This window comes from Hippocampus comes, unplaced genomic scaffold, assembly GCF_001891065.2.
Source record: "Hippocampus comes isolate QL1 unplaced genomic scaffold, H_comes_QL1_v1.1 scaffold43, whole genome shotgun sequence".
Lineage (NCBI taxonomy): Eukaryota > Metazoa > Chordata > Actinopteri > Syngnathiformes > Syngnathidae > Hippocampus > Hippocampus comes.
The window spans coordinates 660,447-673,535 of record NW_017805276.1 but is presented as its reverse complement, the minus strand read 5'-3'; the positions used below and the strand labels follow the sequence as shown (position 1 = coordinate 673,535).

General features: G+C 44.9%; 1 protein-coding gene across 2 annotated transcripts in view; it reads left to right on the top strand.

Annotated features, from left to right (window-relative positions):
- The window catches only part of bmf1 (BCL2 modifying factor 1), a 78,308-nt gene extending 69,901 nt beyond the window's left edge, over positions 1-8,407 (top strand). For both annotated transcript variants that reach the window (XM_019870155.1, XM_019870154.1), the window contains exon 7: positions 3,177-8,407. In XM_019870155.1, the coding sequence (XP_019725714.1) occupies positions 3,177-3,293 (117 nt within the window). In that variant the 3' untranslated portion in view covers positions 3,294-8,407. The remainder of the gene's footprint in view (positions 1-3,176) is intronic.
- Positions 8,408-13,089: the final 4,682 nt, after the last annotated feature.

Here is a 13,089-nt window from a genome sequence, read left to right as displayed (position 1 = left end):
GTAAGTCGGAACGTTGCCGCATGGGTGTGATTAATTAGGGCAGACAACCGCATACATACAGTTTGTATCCGTGTGCGTGTTTGTCGTTTTGAGTGCGTGCAGCCCAGTTCGTTGGCTTTGTGGTGCGGTTGTGGAATTTGTCTCATTGAGCCTGCACGTACTCGTACATGAATACAAAGTTGTTGAGCACCATTTCTCACTATCGCACGGTCTGACTGACCGTGGCGTTAAAAAAAAAAAAAAAAATCCCATCACTCAATAATAGTGTCAGTGTTCATCCATTTTCATTCCTGTCAGTGGGTGATTGCAGTTCTTCAGAACAGACACTTGTCCCTGAGCTGTCCAAGTGCTTGGACTGCCATCTGCTTGATGGATCGGGGGGGAGGCTTGTGGCTGTGAGGAGGTAGAGGGGGGAGCCGGTGGCCCCCATGGCAAAAGCAGGGATTAGGTAGCCAAGGAGTGCCGGAGGATGCTGACAGATAAATTGCTCTTCTGTCAGAGAGGGCTGGAGGGGACACTCAAGTCCCCAGAGGATCGCCAACATTAGCTTGCTGCGCCATTTGAGACATAGCGATAATGACAGTCACAATGGCAGGAAGACGGCTCCAGCTCGCACAGGGCAAGGAGCGGAGTTGGGTTTCATCCCCGTGTTTTCTTTTTTTTTACAGCAAGGTGATTTGGATATCTACTTGTGGTGCTTTTTTTGTTTTGAGTTGTGCGTTAGCATCCAACGTCATACCGTTTATTTTTCTTGGACTCCTCGTCTCCTCCCCGATGATAGTTTGTTCTTGCCCCCGGAGGCGGTGCCTGCTTTGCCGCACCGATAAGGCCAAGCTTGCGAGCAGCTGGCCCGATCGACAGCCCACACGGGACACACCGATAAAGCACATCAGTGCGGCGTTCGAGTGACGACGCCGAGCATCTGGCTAAACTCCGGTGTGCCGTTTGCCGGTTAAATTTAGAGCCTCGATTTTGACAGTTGGTGGCACTAGTTCTTTCGGAGTTTTGACAGGCCGTCTCGCTTGTGTCTGTCTCAGAGTCTCTCTGTCAGCATGATGGAGTAAAGCGCAACAAGGTCACTCTCGAGGGAAGCTTCGGTTACTGTTTGTAGAGATAATTTTCTACTCATCTGGTTTGTAGTAAACACACTTGTGCGGCGTGATAAAGCCCTCTGGTTTCACTCCGTATCATTGCATCTCAATCCACATTTTAGTTTTATCATATCATATCATAGGCTGGAATGCGACGTAAATTTGGCCTTAACCCTTTCAGGGACAGCGGTTACGACAGTGGACATCTTATCATGTTATCAGGTCACAGGGAGCATGAAAGGGTTCGTCTTGATTTGGACCTTTTACGTCGATTGATGAATGGTGAATAGATAACATGCTGAGTCACGTGTAAGATCCTTTAAATGGGACGTCAGCGAGATTCAGCACCTCATTGTATCCGATTGTCTGTTGAGCTCCCATGTCCTTTGTCGGCGCAGAACATTTCTTCATTTTGTTCCCTCAACTAAATAACTGTGGACTTTTGTTTCACGCCATCATGAAAGCAAAACCAAAGTTTACCAAGCACGGGCATGTTAGCTCTGATGTGTCATCAACCGCTCTGTTCTTCAAACTACCCCCACACAAGGCAAGTCACACGGGACAAGAACTCACAACACTCCAGAAAATTCTTCTTTTTATTTGACAGCAAATTGATGTCGTCCTCCGTGAAAGCGGACTCAATATTTTTGCGTTGGATCAAAATCAGACAATTGCCAACATCTGCTTTTACTTTGGAAAACAACCGTCAACATTTTGGACTATTTCCGTACACACCAAACCAGAACAGATTTATATTTTCTGCACTGTCAGTTTAATGTCCTTTTTAGAATAAGGAGACGGAAATTGAAAAACGGTTTCAAAAAATGATTCATTCAGTACCAAAAAAAAATATATATATTAATCGAGTCTTAACATAATTGTTAGTTGCCGCTGTAACCCGTTGCATAGTTCACCAGCTTCCAAGAGATGAAATGGCGTCTGTCATGACAGTGGTAATTCCAGATCACCAATTTAGCAAAAGGATCTTTCGACTCAGCCTGATGAACTCTCCTTTTGAGTTGGCCGTTTTCCCGCCTGTAGGCAGTACTTTCACAATGATTTCACAAAGGCACCTCACTCTTACTCGCAAAGTTGGCTTGCGTTTTGCACATTGCTGGCTTTCTTTGGCTTCTGACCGTGCACAGTGGAAACGTTTAAGGTCAGATTCAATCTGCTGAGAAAGCATTCGTCAACCTACTATTGATTCCGATTCCAAAACATTTTTTTTCCCCCAGTCGACACGAGAGGGCATTTGCTTGAGGGGGTTCAAACCCTTGTGAACCGTTCAGGCAGTTTCTAAGCGATATTATAACGCTTAACTTTGCAACCAATTTAACCCTTTCATGTACCCCGTAACCTGATAACACGGTAAGCTGTCCGCTGTCGTAACCGCTGCACCTTGAAAGGGTTAAAAGTGCATTCGCAAAGGCATGATTTCTGACGAACTACATTGGACCAGTGCGGGGAGTGTCAAAGCGCACCCAAGAATCCCGCCACTTGAAGTCTTGTTTACAACCCCTTCGAGTCCGAAATGGCCGTCGCGTTATCAGCCCGTGGCGGCGTCTGCCTTTCGTCCAGAGATGAGCTGCCGCTCTGCTACTGTACCTCTCGCGTGCTGAGACGTCTTTCCCAGAGGCTCCCTGCCTCTCATCAAGAACTCCCTAATCCCATTTGGCGCAATTATCTTATCTCAGCTTCTCAATAGCTGAGAAAGTATTATCCCGCTAATCGCACACACAAACCAATTGGCTCACAAAGCCTCCTCCTCCTCCTCCTGCGCCACTCCTGCTGGGCTCTTCCCGAAAGATTACAAAAGCGTGCACACATTTACAGTACGGCTGGGAATATCTGCGTAAAAGGGATTTTCACTCGGTTGGTAAAGAAGCCCATTGTGCAAATGTCATCTTTTTGTTTTTTCAGCGTGCGGTTTCGTTTTCGCCGGCGCAACCTTTTCACTGTGTACATTGACGGTCAGCAAACACAAATTCGTGTTTATAGCCCCTGGCTATTTATAACCCGGCGCTTATTGATTTGCGTTTCACTTCGGTGCCCCGCCAACGCTGGTCCCGATGTTTGTTGTTGCAGTATCATCGAAACCAAAGGATCCGGGGGCTGCTGTGGTGGCGTCTGGCCACAGCCGTGCTTGGCCTGCTTTTCGACAGGGGCTTCTTGGCCGGACGAGGCGGAGCAAGACGGAGGTGAGGCGGTCTTCCACCTCGTGTCTGTTTTAATCATCTCCACGAGGAACTGGACTCCCGATGGCACTGTCCAATCTAACACGGGTCTGTTTGCGGTGGGGAGTGGTGGCACGGTGGACGCGTGGAAGGGTTTCTCAAAAGGTCACCGCGGGACGGAGACAAACGACTTTTATACAAAGGTTTTTTTCTTTTCAACACGATGCCATGATGCCCAGAGATTCCTCGACGGGACAATGTTCATATTTTGCTATCCGTGTGGTGTAGTAGTTTTGTACAGTACATTAGTTCAGTTTTTTGTTTTTTTTTTTGCACTTCACAATGTATCCATTTTTGATGACCTCCACAGACCCTTGGAATGCCTTATTCAATGTTTTCTGCCATAAAGAGTATTGAAAGAATTTTACATGATGGTAGATAACAAAAGGAAATGTGGTGGGCTTTTTTTTTTTTTTCAACCTTTGTGAAATGTTTCCAGGTAACCACTCAAGTTGATTTATAATTTCCAAAGAGGCAACTTCTCAGAAAACGCGTTTTGCACCTCACTGAATGGTTACATTTACTTTCTTTAATATGGTTTGAACTCGTCATGTCCCTTTCTTACTCATTCATTTGCTGTAATAACGTTCGCAGACGGTTTCTGGACATGACTGCTCACCAAGAAAAATATTTTGTTCAACTACAGTATGTACACGCTACTTACTGTACATGTCGCTATCCCCTGAGGTATCAGGGGCGACGTTTGCAGACGTTAATAATTGCTCACTCGTCAAACAAACCTCTGTAACGACTATTCAGACTGCAAGGAATATGAATTTTGGGCTCCATTTCCCTACCCAGCGCAACCAAAATGTGGGTATTTTTGCAGATGCACAGAGCTTGGCACAACTTAAAAAAAGCGGGCGTTTTGCGGCGTTGTGAGCGTGAACACAGCTGACTCGATACGGCGCCAGTGGACGCGGCTTCTTTCATTCCCTTTAAAATCGGCCCGCGCAGACTTTGACATGGCGGCAGCAGAAACCGATGAGATAAATTAAATTTTGAAGAAACTGGATCAAAGCAGACCTCCACGGCCAGATGATCCTAATTTAGCGAGGGAGATCACAGATCTGTGAAGTCGGCTATTAAGAGACCACCTTCCAAACACGATTGTTGGTGTCCATGTGTGATCCTCCTCACCAGGCCCAAAAGCCCACAGCTGTGATTTTTAAAACAAAATAAAGATCTTAATAACAGCACATGCAATGAATTGATTTCCGCAGTGACTCAGACGGTTCGCTGCATGCTGTTGTCTTATGTATGAAATATGATGACCATCCACCACACGTTTGTGGCACCCAAATCGCATTTTACGACCCGAGGCAATACTTAGATGTGGTTCCAGCAGGCGTAAAGTTCAGAGAACTTTCGGCCACCAAATTGTCCGGTGTGCCCACCACGGCGTAGAGCGATCTACCAAATTTCCAAAAACGCTAAACGAGGTTTGCACTGGCACAAGAATCGAGATGCGCCAGTTTTTACGAATATACAGCCCTATGAGTCTATCAAGTTTTTTACGCTGTATGGATAAAAGTCTTGCCACCTACGGGGTAACTCTTTCATTCACGGAGGGGCCTGCCTGGACTTATTAGGTTGCCTGTATTTTAATTCTACGCTTCCAAATGCGCTAGCAACAGTTTGGGAAGATCTTTTTCGGTTCCAGCAGAACTTTGGAATAAATTCGAACCACCCTCTATATCCAACATCGGCAACCTTTGACCTCCCAGACACACTCCAAAGTCTTCCCGACAAAAGTGAGAAGTTTTAAAGCCGCACAAGCGAGACTCACGTTTTCCTCTTTTGCTTTTCCGTGGGTGTAGTCCACCTGTCCCAATACTTTTGTCCATACAGTGTATCAAGCCACCTGCCGTAAAACTGCCCAATGACAGATACAAAACAGCAGTACCCCAGCTTGTAAAGATTTGGGTTTTTTTTGTAAGTGCACTAAATGGAAACTTTAGTCAAGCCAATTGCGTATTTAGTGAGAGCACCAAATCCTTTTCCATCCTGTTGTTGTTTTTTTTTTTTTTTTTTTTTTTTTTGCTTTGTTCTATCCGTGTTCTTTGCAGACCTCCATGCCCTTGAAGTGGAGCTGTGGATCCACTGTTTTTGCACTAGCACACCCTTTAAATCCCATATCTCACTGAGCGGCGAGGGTTAGCGAGTGCTTGCGCACAGCTCGGATTTTTTAAATTTTTTTTTAGACAAGGTTCGGTCCAGGTCGCAAATGATCTTCCAGAAGTTCGCCGACCGTTTCAACGGTCGCAAACAAAATGTGGCAACGAGAAGAACCGTTTGCAGCCGTTCAAACTCTTAGCCAACGTCTTCGCGACCTTGGATGAACCCTGATGGAAAAACAGCATTCGCTACGTGCGCGCACGCTCGCAAACCTGGGGCCGCCCAATGAGAGACGGGCTTAAGACTTCCACTATTTACCACCCCCCGCATTTTATATGAAGGTTTTCACTTAGTCTGTGGCCACAACATCCCATTTTTTCAATCAGTATTGAGACCTGGCAGGTCACAGTCTGAGATCTGGACCGGAAAAGAAATGGTTCTGGACCTGTCCTGCCACAGCTCGGTGTGTCGTTTTTCCACACCAAACAGGTGAAACGGAATCCTTTCAGGAAACTCTCATGGGATTTACCCCCGCACTGGATTGGGCCGGGTGACTCTTGTATCGCCTTTGATGCTCAGATCCAGAAGCGAAGCAGTTTTTATTCCACAACACCAACCATTCACGATGCAAACTAAAGACTGCGGTTACTTCCTATTGTTAACTATGTTTTGAAGACACTGTGGAAGATTTGTGGGGGGGGTTTGTGGGGTTTTCTTTTTTTTACATTGATGAACACAGGCCAACTTTTGGACCCACGGAGCATTACGTATCAGGGGTGTGTAAATGACTTGCTCCAAGCAATGTGTCAAAGTTGATCACTGCATCGTTATTTGATTTTTTTTTTTTTTTTCCTCTCGTACTCAACATATCTCAGGGACAACAAGGCTTTGTGGGCCACCTTGAGAATCAGTTACACGGTCAGAGGAAGAGCAGCGTTGCCACCCATGACGAAACGTCGTCTCTCATGTCTTTCCTCGTCCCAGATTTGTCCGCGCAAAAGGTACATTTTGACCAAGGAGTCGGAGGCTTGGCTGGGTGGGGGGTGACGGGGGTGGGGGGCTACCGAGTGTGGAGTTAGGAGGCGTGTGACGTGCACTGAATGTGGTTGTAGTTTCCTGCGGATCCTCAATGCTGAGCCAGTCCGTGTAGCGCCCCGTCCCGCCATTGTCCTCGCTTGTGCCGCTCCTTCAAAGACACACACCTATTCTTCATGAGTGTAATTTATTTTTTCTTATTATTTATTTTCTTTCTTTTTTTTCTTTTTTTTTGTATATTTGCCCATTTCTACTGTATACACTCGCACGTGCGATCACTTCTTGTTATCCTCGCGTGTAGTCTGTCATAAAGAGCAACGGTTGAGTTTAAAATTAGCTTTGTACAAAATGGACCTTAATGGCCGCAAGTAGATGTGATCCACTCTTGTCCCTGTCGCACCCCAAAAAAAAAAAAAATCACTGTTCCCATTCAAAGCAGACTTGGACAATTGCCTTTCAACGCTAATATCGCCTTATCATTCGCCTTATTGATGACCGCAGCTTACTGCTCTTCTTTAAGACAACGGCTTCCAAACCTCGTCCAACCGCCTTTCCATCCAGGGGAGCATGTTTGATCCTGGAAAAATGGATCACGGGTGGAGTATTGAAAGCTTGTGATTTTCTAGGGATGGGCCCCGACCACCTCAAGACATTTTTCAATACGCCGCTCAATTCGGTCTCGGGCAAGATTCTCTCCCATGTGCGGTTTAGCAAAAGCGGCGGCTTCAATGCAGTTATTAATTAGTATAATAATTATCGTGACGCACGTCTTTTCCCTCGGAATTAATGAAAGGTCATCCATCGCTGATGATACATCAGAGAGGGAGAGCTTCAAAAAGAGTTACGACGTTCATGTTCCTTGAAGAAACAGGGTGTTGGTTTATGTGTTCAATTCCCGGAATCTTGATCAATGTTGTAATCGACATGCACTGGAAAGTACTTTGTTTCTGTAGATCCCACGGGTCCCTTACGTGTCGTGTCTTCCTATATGATGTACAGTATACTTCGGATTGTTCATGTGGCGTCACAGCTGCGTCGGTGCGTCGGCCAAGGTGGCTCGCGCCTTTGATTTATTGGAAAGGGAAACAATCTGCCGCGGTGCCCCCCGTGTATTTTTTGTTTTTTGGGTTACAATGATGTTCCCGCGCCGCACCCGTTCTCTTGTGTACACGTCAAGAGTGGAGCGTCCCTCGTGTGTGTGGGGGGCGGGGCGGGGGAGGGGGCATTGTATTTTACGGAAACCGTCAGTGTCTTTGAATTTTGTAGTCCACTTTATATAAATTTGAAGTTTTTGAGGAAGTTTTGATTTTTTTTTTTTCATAAAATTCCTTCACGTTCTTTCTTAACTTTGCAAAATGTATTTTCTTAACCGAAAACGGTCTGTTTTTATAAGGACTTGGATTCGATTTTTTTTTAAAGAGTAGGATCTTTGCGACTCCATGATATCGAGGGCATTTTATGATGTGATTTGATTTTTTTTTTCCAACATTCCTTGCACAGCTCTTTGCAGCGTGTGAAGCAAACCAAAACAATTCACTGTCGTTAATTTCGCATCTTCGTGACAGACCCGATTCAAGTGTACATGTATTTGTAAAACCCTGGAATATGCCTTTAACTGCTCAGTTTCAAATGAAGTCTTGATGATCACACACTCTCTGTATACCAAGAAAAGGAGACCCAGCGAAAATGTAGCATTTTTGTAAACATTGACTGTGTGTTTTCGAGACTCTACTGTGCACTCATTTTGTGTTTATATGTCATTTTTGTTTTGTTTTTTTCTGGGGATTTGTTCATATATTATGGAAGTAAAGACAATGTGTTATGTAGTGCAATATGCTGTACATATGGAGCTTTGCTCTACAAATCTTTTTTTTCCTGGATTTCTTGTTATTGGTACTTTTTTTTTTCAATAAAATTTTATTGAACGTGTCTAGCGGTTTCTGTATTTATGAGTATGAACCGTATGTGCATTTCTAAAGCCATTTATATTGGCGTTCAGAGCTTCATTTCATTGTGCCAGTATGTTATGCAGTACGTATATCGTTTTGAATATGCAGGAGTATAAATATCCCAAACAGAACGACCATGTGCCGCTAATCCTAAAATGAGTTGGATGATGTTACATTTATTTATCCCATCCCTTTACAATTACCCAATGTAATATTTTTAATCAAGAAGTGCAATCTGAAAATGCAGACATCTAGTACACATACACCTCAAAAATACTCTGTATCCATAAAAAAAATATATTAACCCATGTACAATGTTCTGTAATACGAAAATAAATTCAGATGCGTTCGTGGATGCAGCAAACAACAAGACAACCAGTTTGAGTGACAATTTATCATCGCAGTATTGTTAGCCTAATAGCATGATGAATAATTCCATTTCATTTGAATTTACTGTGACCAAATCCATAAAATAGACTAATGTAGTTCTCAAAAATGTCTTTTCCCGTTTTTCAACAAAACGTTTAAATGATTTAAGCTGCTATGCCATTAGCAGCGGTGCTCACATGTGGTGCGCAGGTGCGCTTAATACGTATATTATAAGAGCACCAGATTAAATTGTGTTGCTGCGCATATGTGTACCAAACCTTTTGCATCGCTGAGTTTGAACCACCTCATATTTTCTTGGATTAATTCTTCTGTGCAGCCACAGAGCTGGGCCGCCGCTTCAAACAGAGAGATTGACATTTATTTTTATTTTTTTGTGGAGCAGGAGACGAGGCTCCAGTCGTGTTGAATGACTCATTGGATCAGTTGACTCTTTCGAGTGAATGTGCTGACTTAGATCACTTCATGAAGTGATCATTTCTTTGTCAGTTCAGTTGAACTCGGCTGCGAGCGTGCGGCCACGAAAAAAGTGCAACTCGCTGGGCGGCAACATGTTGGTGGGCTTTGTGGGCATCTCTGTCTCGCTGCAGAGCGACAGGCAGGGGAGGTGCGTGCATGGCTCTTAATACGACTCCGTTTTATGTTATGGTTGGTTGGATATGCTATCAATAGTTTTTATTGACTTAACCCGGGGGTCAGCAACCTGCGGCTACAGAGCCGCATGCGGCTCTTTAGCGCCGCCCTAGTGGCTCCCCGGAGCTTTTTCATAAATGTTTGAAAATGGAAAAATATGGTTTCTGTAGGAGGAAAAACTTTACACAAATGGGAAAGGGTTAAAAAAAAAAAAGTTGGCGACCACTGCTCTCGAGAACTGCCTCAAAACAATTGATGGGGCGGTCATTATAAGTCTTCAGATTCATCCCGTGACGTGGATGGGTCGGGAAAAAAAAATTAGCACCAAGCGACGACCTCAGGTACCCCTTTGCCAACCAGACCAAAAATGTTTAGTGCGCCACAGGCGCACTAAACATGGTCGTGGTTGTTTTTTTTAGTGGCATCGGACGAGAAATTTCGACCAAAAGTCGTACGTACCGTTATCCTAAAACTGAGCCCCTGATGGATGAACTCGGCATTTGCAGGTAACAAGGCCTGCGAGGCTGGCCAAGCATTTGGCAGAGGCTGGCCTCATCGCTTCCCCCCTGCTGTTAGGTCGTTAATTTTGCGAGCGCAGCGGGGCTTCCAAACCTCTCCAATAACTGTTGCCCGCCCCTCCAAGCATACACAGGCAAGTGTTGCATGACAACAGAATGAGCCCATGCATCGAGCCAATGAGCGTTACCTCACACCGCATTAAGGCAGAGGCTGCTGAGCTCATACAGATTAGTTACACCGCAGCACGGATGCCCTTAAGGCATGAGAGTGATTGATTACTCCTGACACACATAAACATGAAACTCTGCAGCTTATCACTGGTGAGTGTAGATCCCGAAAGTGCACTCTTATCCAAATGCGGGTTTCTTTTTCAGTCAATTCGTAGAGCGATTTTACAAGACCGTGCTTCAGTCCAGGGAGCCTACGCGGTCTATCAAAAATGTCGAAAAGCATTGGTCAGTATGAACTGACATTGAGGTGCGAAGCAAGAGTTAATGTCGGTAGAAGTGCAGCGCTCCGCTTTGCACTCGGAGTTGTTTTGAATAGTTTTTGCCCCTCTCGTGTGGCTCGACGCACGAACAACTTTCAGCGAGATGCGGTGCTGCTCTGCATTTCAAACGATTACCTTGGTCACAGTGTCAATTCCTCATGGAGCAGATTTGAATCTCTGATTGATTTCAGGATTAAAACTGTGGCCTGTGGCTGAGCGCGCGTTATTTTCATTTTGTTTTCAAGCATGCTGCTATATCTTCCAGTCCATCACCCCGGGGTAGGCACGTGGCACTTGTATTGCCATACATGGCAGGTTTCATGCTTTGCTGATACCTGACTCACCTGTTTGGCCACTTGCTAGGGAAAGAAAAAAAAAAACCCACTCGTCTGCTGCCCTTCGACACAAACAGAAACGCAGGATGTGGTTAGAGTAGAGAAAAACAGCTCTTTTCCTCAGTCATCCTTGGCTTCGTCTACACAACAGTTCCCCCTCCTAATCCTGTCTGGGGTGTTTTAAGTGAAGGAATGTAGGACACGTGTCAGATCTACTCGATTCTGCTGATATCGGAGACGAAATGTGACATTGTGCTAAGGATGTTCGCGGTCCGCCTGGCTGTTTACGCAGCTTCATGGCCCCAGTGGTCCTCTCCTCTCGGCTCAGCTCTTTAATAGGGAGAGAATTGGCTTCCCCGGGCCCAAACAATGGCTCCTCTGTTCCAACTGGACTGGCCTCCTGCTGAAAGAGACACCCATTAGAGAAGCTCTATCTCTGGGGTCAGGCTCAGGGGTCGCGCACAAGTGCAGCTCTTGTTTATGTCTGCAAAGTCAATCAAAACACGGCAGCTTAACTCCTACTTGCCCGATTCGACTTGGCGGGTTTTCTGTTCGGGCTAAAGACCAACGTATCCAACCGCGGCTTCGACGCGCTTGAAGCTTAAGAGATACAGGTTGCGTGAATGAGAGTGAATGAGGTGGCTGCGTGAGAGCGAGAGAATAACAACAAAGTGGCGTTGACATGTACCTCAGCACCTGCTCTGCACCAGCAATCGCTGAGCCCCACCCCCTGACTCCCAGAAAATAGCTTCTCAAGTAGCTTGCTCCCAATGCTGCCACACACAGGCAATCACTTAATGATCACTTGCAGGCTCACCTTTTTCACTGAGATACTTAAAATGATGATGATGATGATGACTACCAATGACGATATGGCTCCTCCTCAAAGACGAACGCCCTGTAAGTTGGTTTTAATGTGTGAGGAATAACTGACTTTTAATTAAGTTCGCCCTCTGACTATTCTGAAGAGAGATGAGTCATAATGGGTTTGCCCATGTTCCAGATGCAGGATGGCGCAGTCTGTCATTAGGTTAAACAGTTAAGATGGCAACTTTCATCGTGGAGCTGCCAACATACGCTAAAACCACCCATTCTTTTTTTTCTAGTGCATTTATGCTCTTCTGGGTCCCTCTCTTTCAATTGACCTCAATTGAAAAGTGTATTACACCCTGAACTGGTCATCAGATAACCGTCAGCTGTGTTCATACTCACGTGCATAAGTCAGTGAGTGGGATAAAATTAAAAACCAATACCGGTAGATCTAAAAAAAAACAAAACAAAACAATACCTCCCCCCTTCATTTATGCCGGATGGTTTGCTGGATAGAGTTATGAATGAAAAGAGTGAAAAAGGCACCACTGGAAGTTAGAATGGGTGAGTGGATGCATGCACCTCTTCTGTTTTGAAGAGAGTGCCAGGAGGGTGTGCGGACATACAAAAATTTTTTTGGGGATTTGCTTAAATTGCAGTAACGTACATTAGTTGCACATGATTAAACTGTGTTCGACTCGCATGTTATTTGATGATTTATATATCAGGCTGTAGAAACAGCTGAAGATTCATATCTATCATATCTGGCGTAATTCACTGTTTTGCATTTTAATGATGAGTCCTGCGGTTGAGGGGTTGTGATGAGCGTGCCGTGATGCTGTCAGCATCAAAGCGCGCAGGGTCATTCACGTCGATTAAACTGCCTTTTGAAAAATAATCTGACAGCCCTCCCCGGCGCTGTTAAACCGCTAGTGCGGCTGCACGCTGGCAGCAGGCGCCGTAGAATACACCTTCAGCGTAGTTACATCGTTTTTTTTTTTTTTTTTTTTGGGGAAAAACGCCTTATAATAACTGGTCGTTTTTTTCAGCTAAAAACCCCTTACTATACATGGTCGTTTTTTTTTTGGGTTAAAACTTCTTACGATACATGCTCGTTTTTTCCCGCTAAAAACGCCTTACTATACATGGTCGTTTTTTTCATCAAAAAACGACTTACTATACATGGTCATTTTTTCGGGTTAAAATGCCTTACTGTACATGGTCGTTTTTTTTCGGCAAACAACGCCTTACTAAACATGGTCGTTTTTTTCGGCTAAAAACGGCTTGCTGTACATGGTCGTTTTTTTCGGCTAAAAACACCTTACTTGACATGGTCGTTTTTTTTATCGACTAAAAACGCCTTACTATACATGGTCGTTTTTTTCGGGGTAAAATGCCTCACTATACATGGTCTTTTTTTTCGGCTAAAAACGCCTTACTATACATGGTCGTTTTTTTCATCTAAAAACGCCTTCCTATACATGGTTG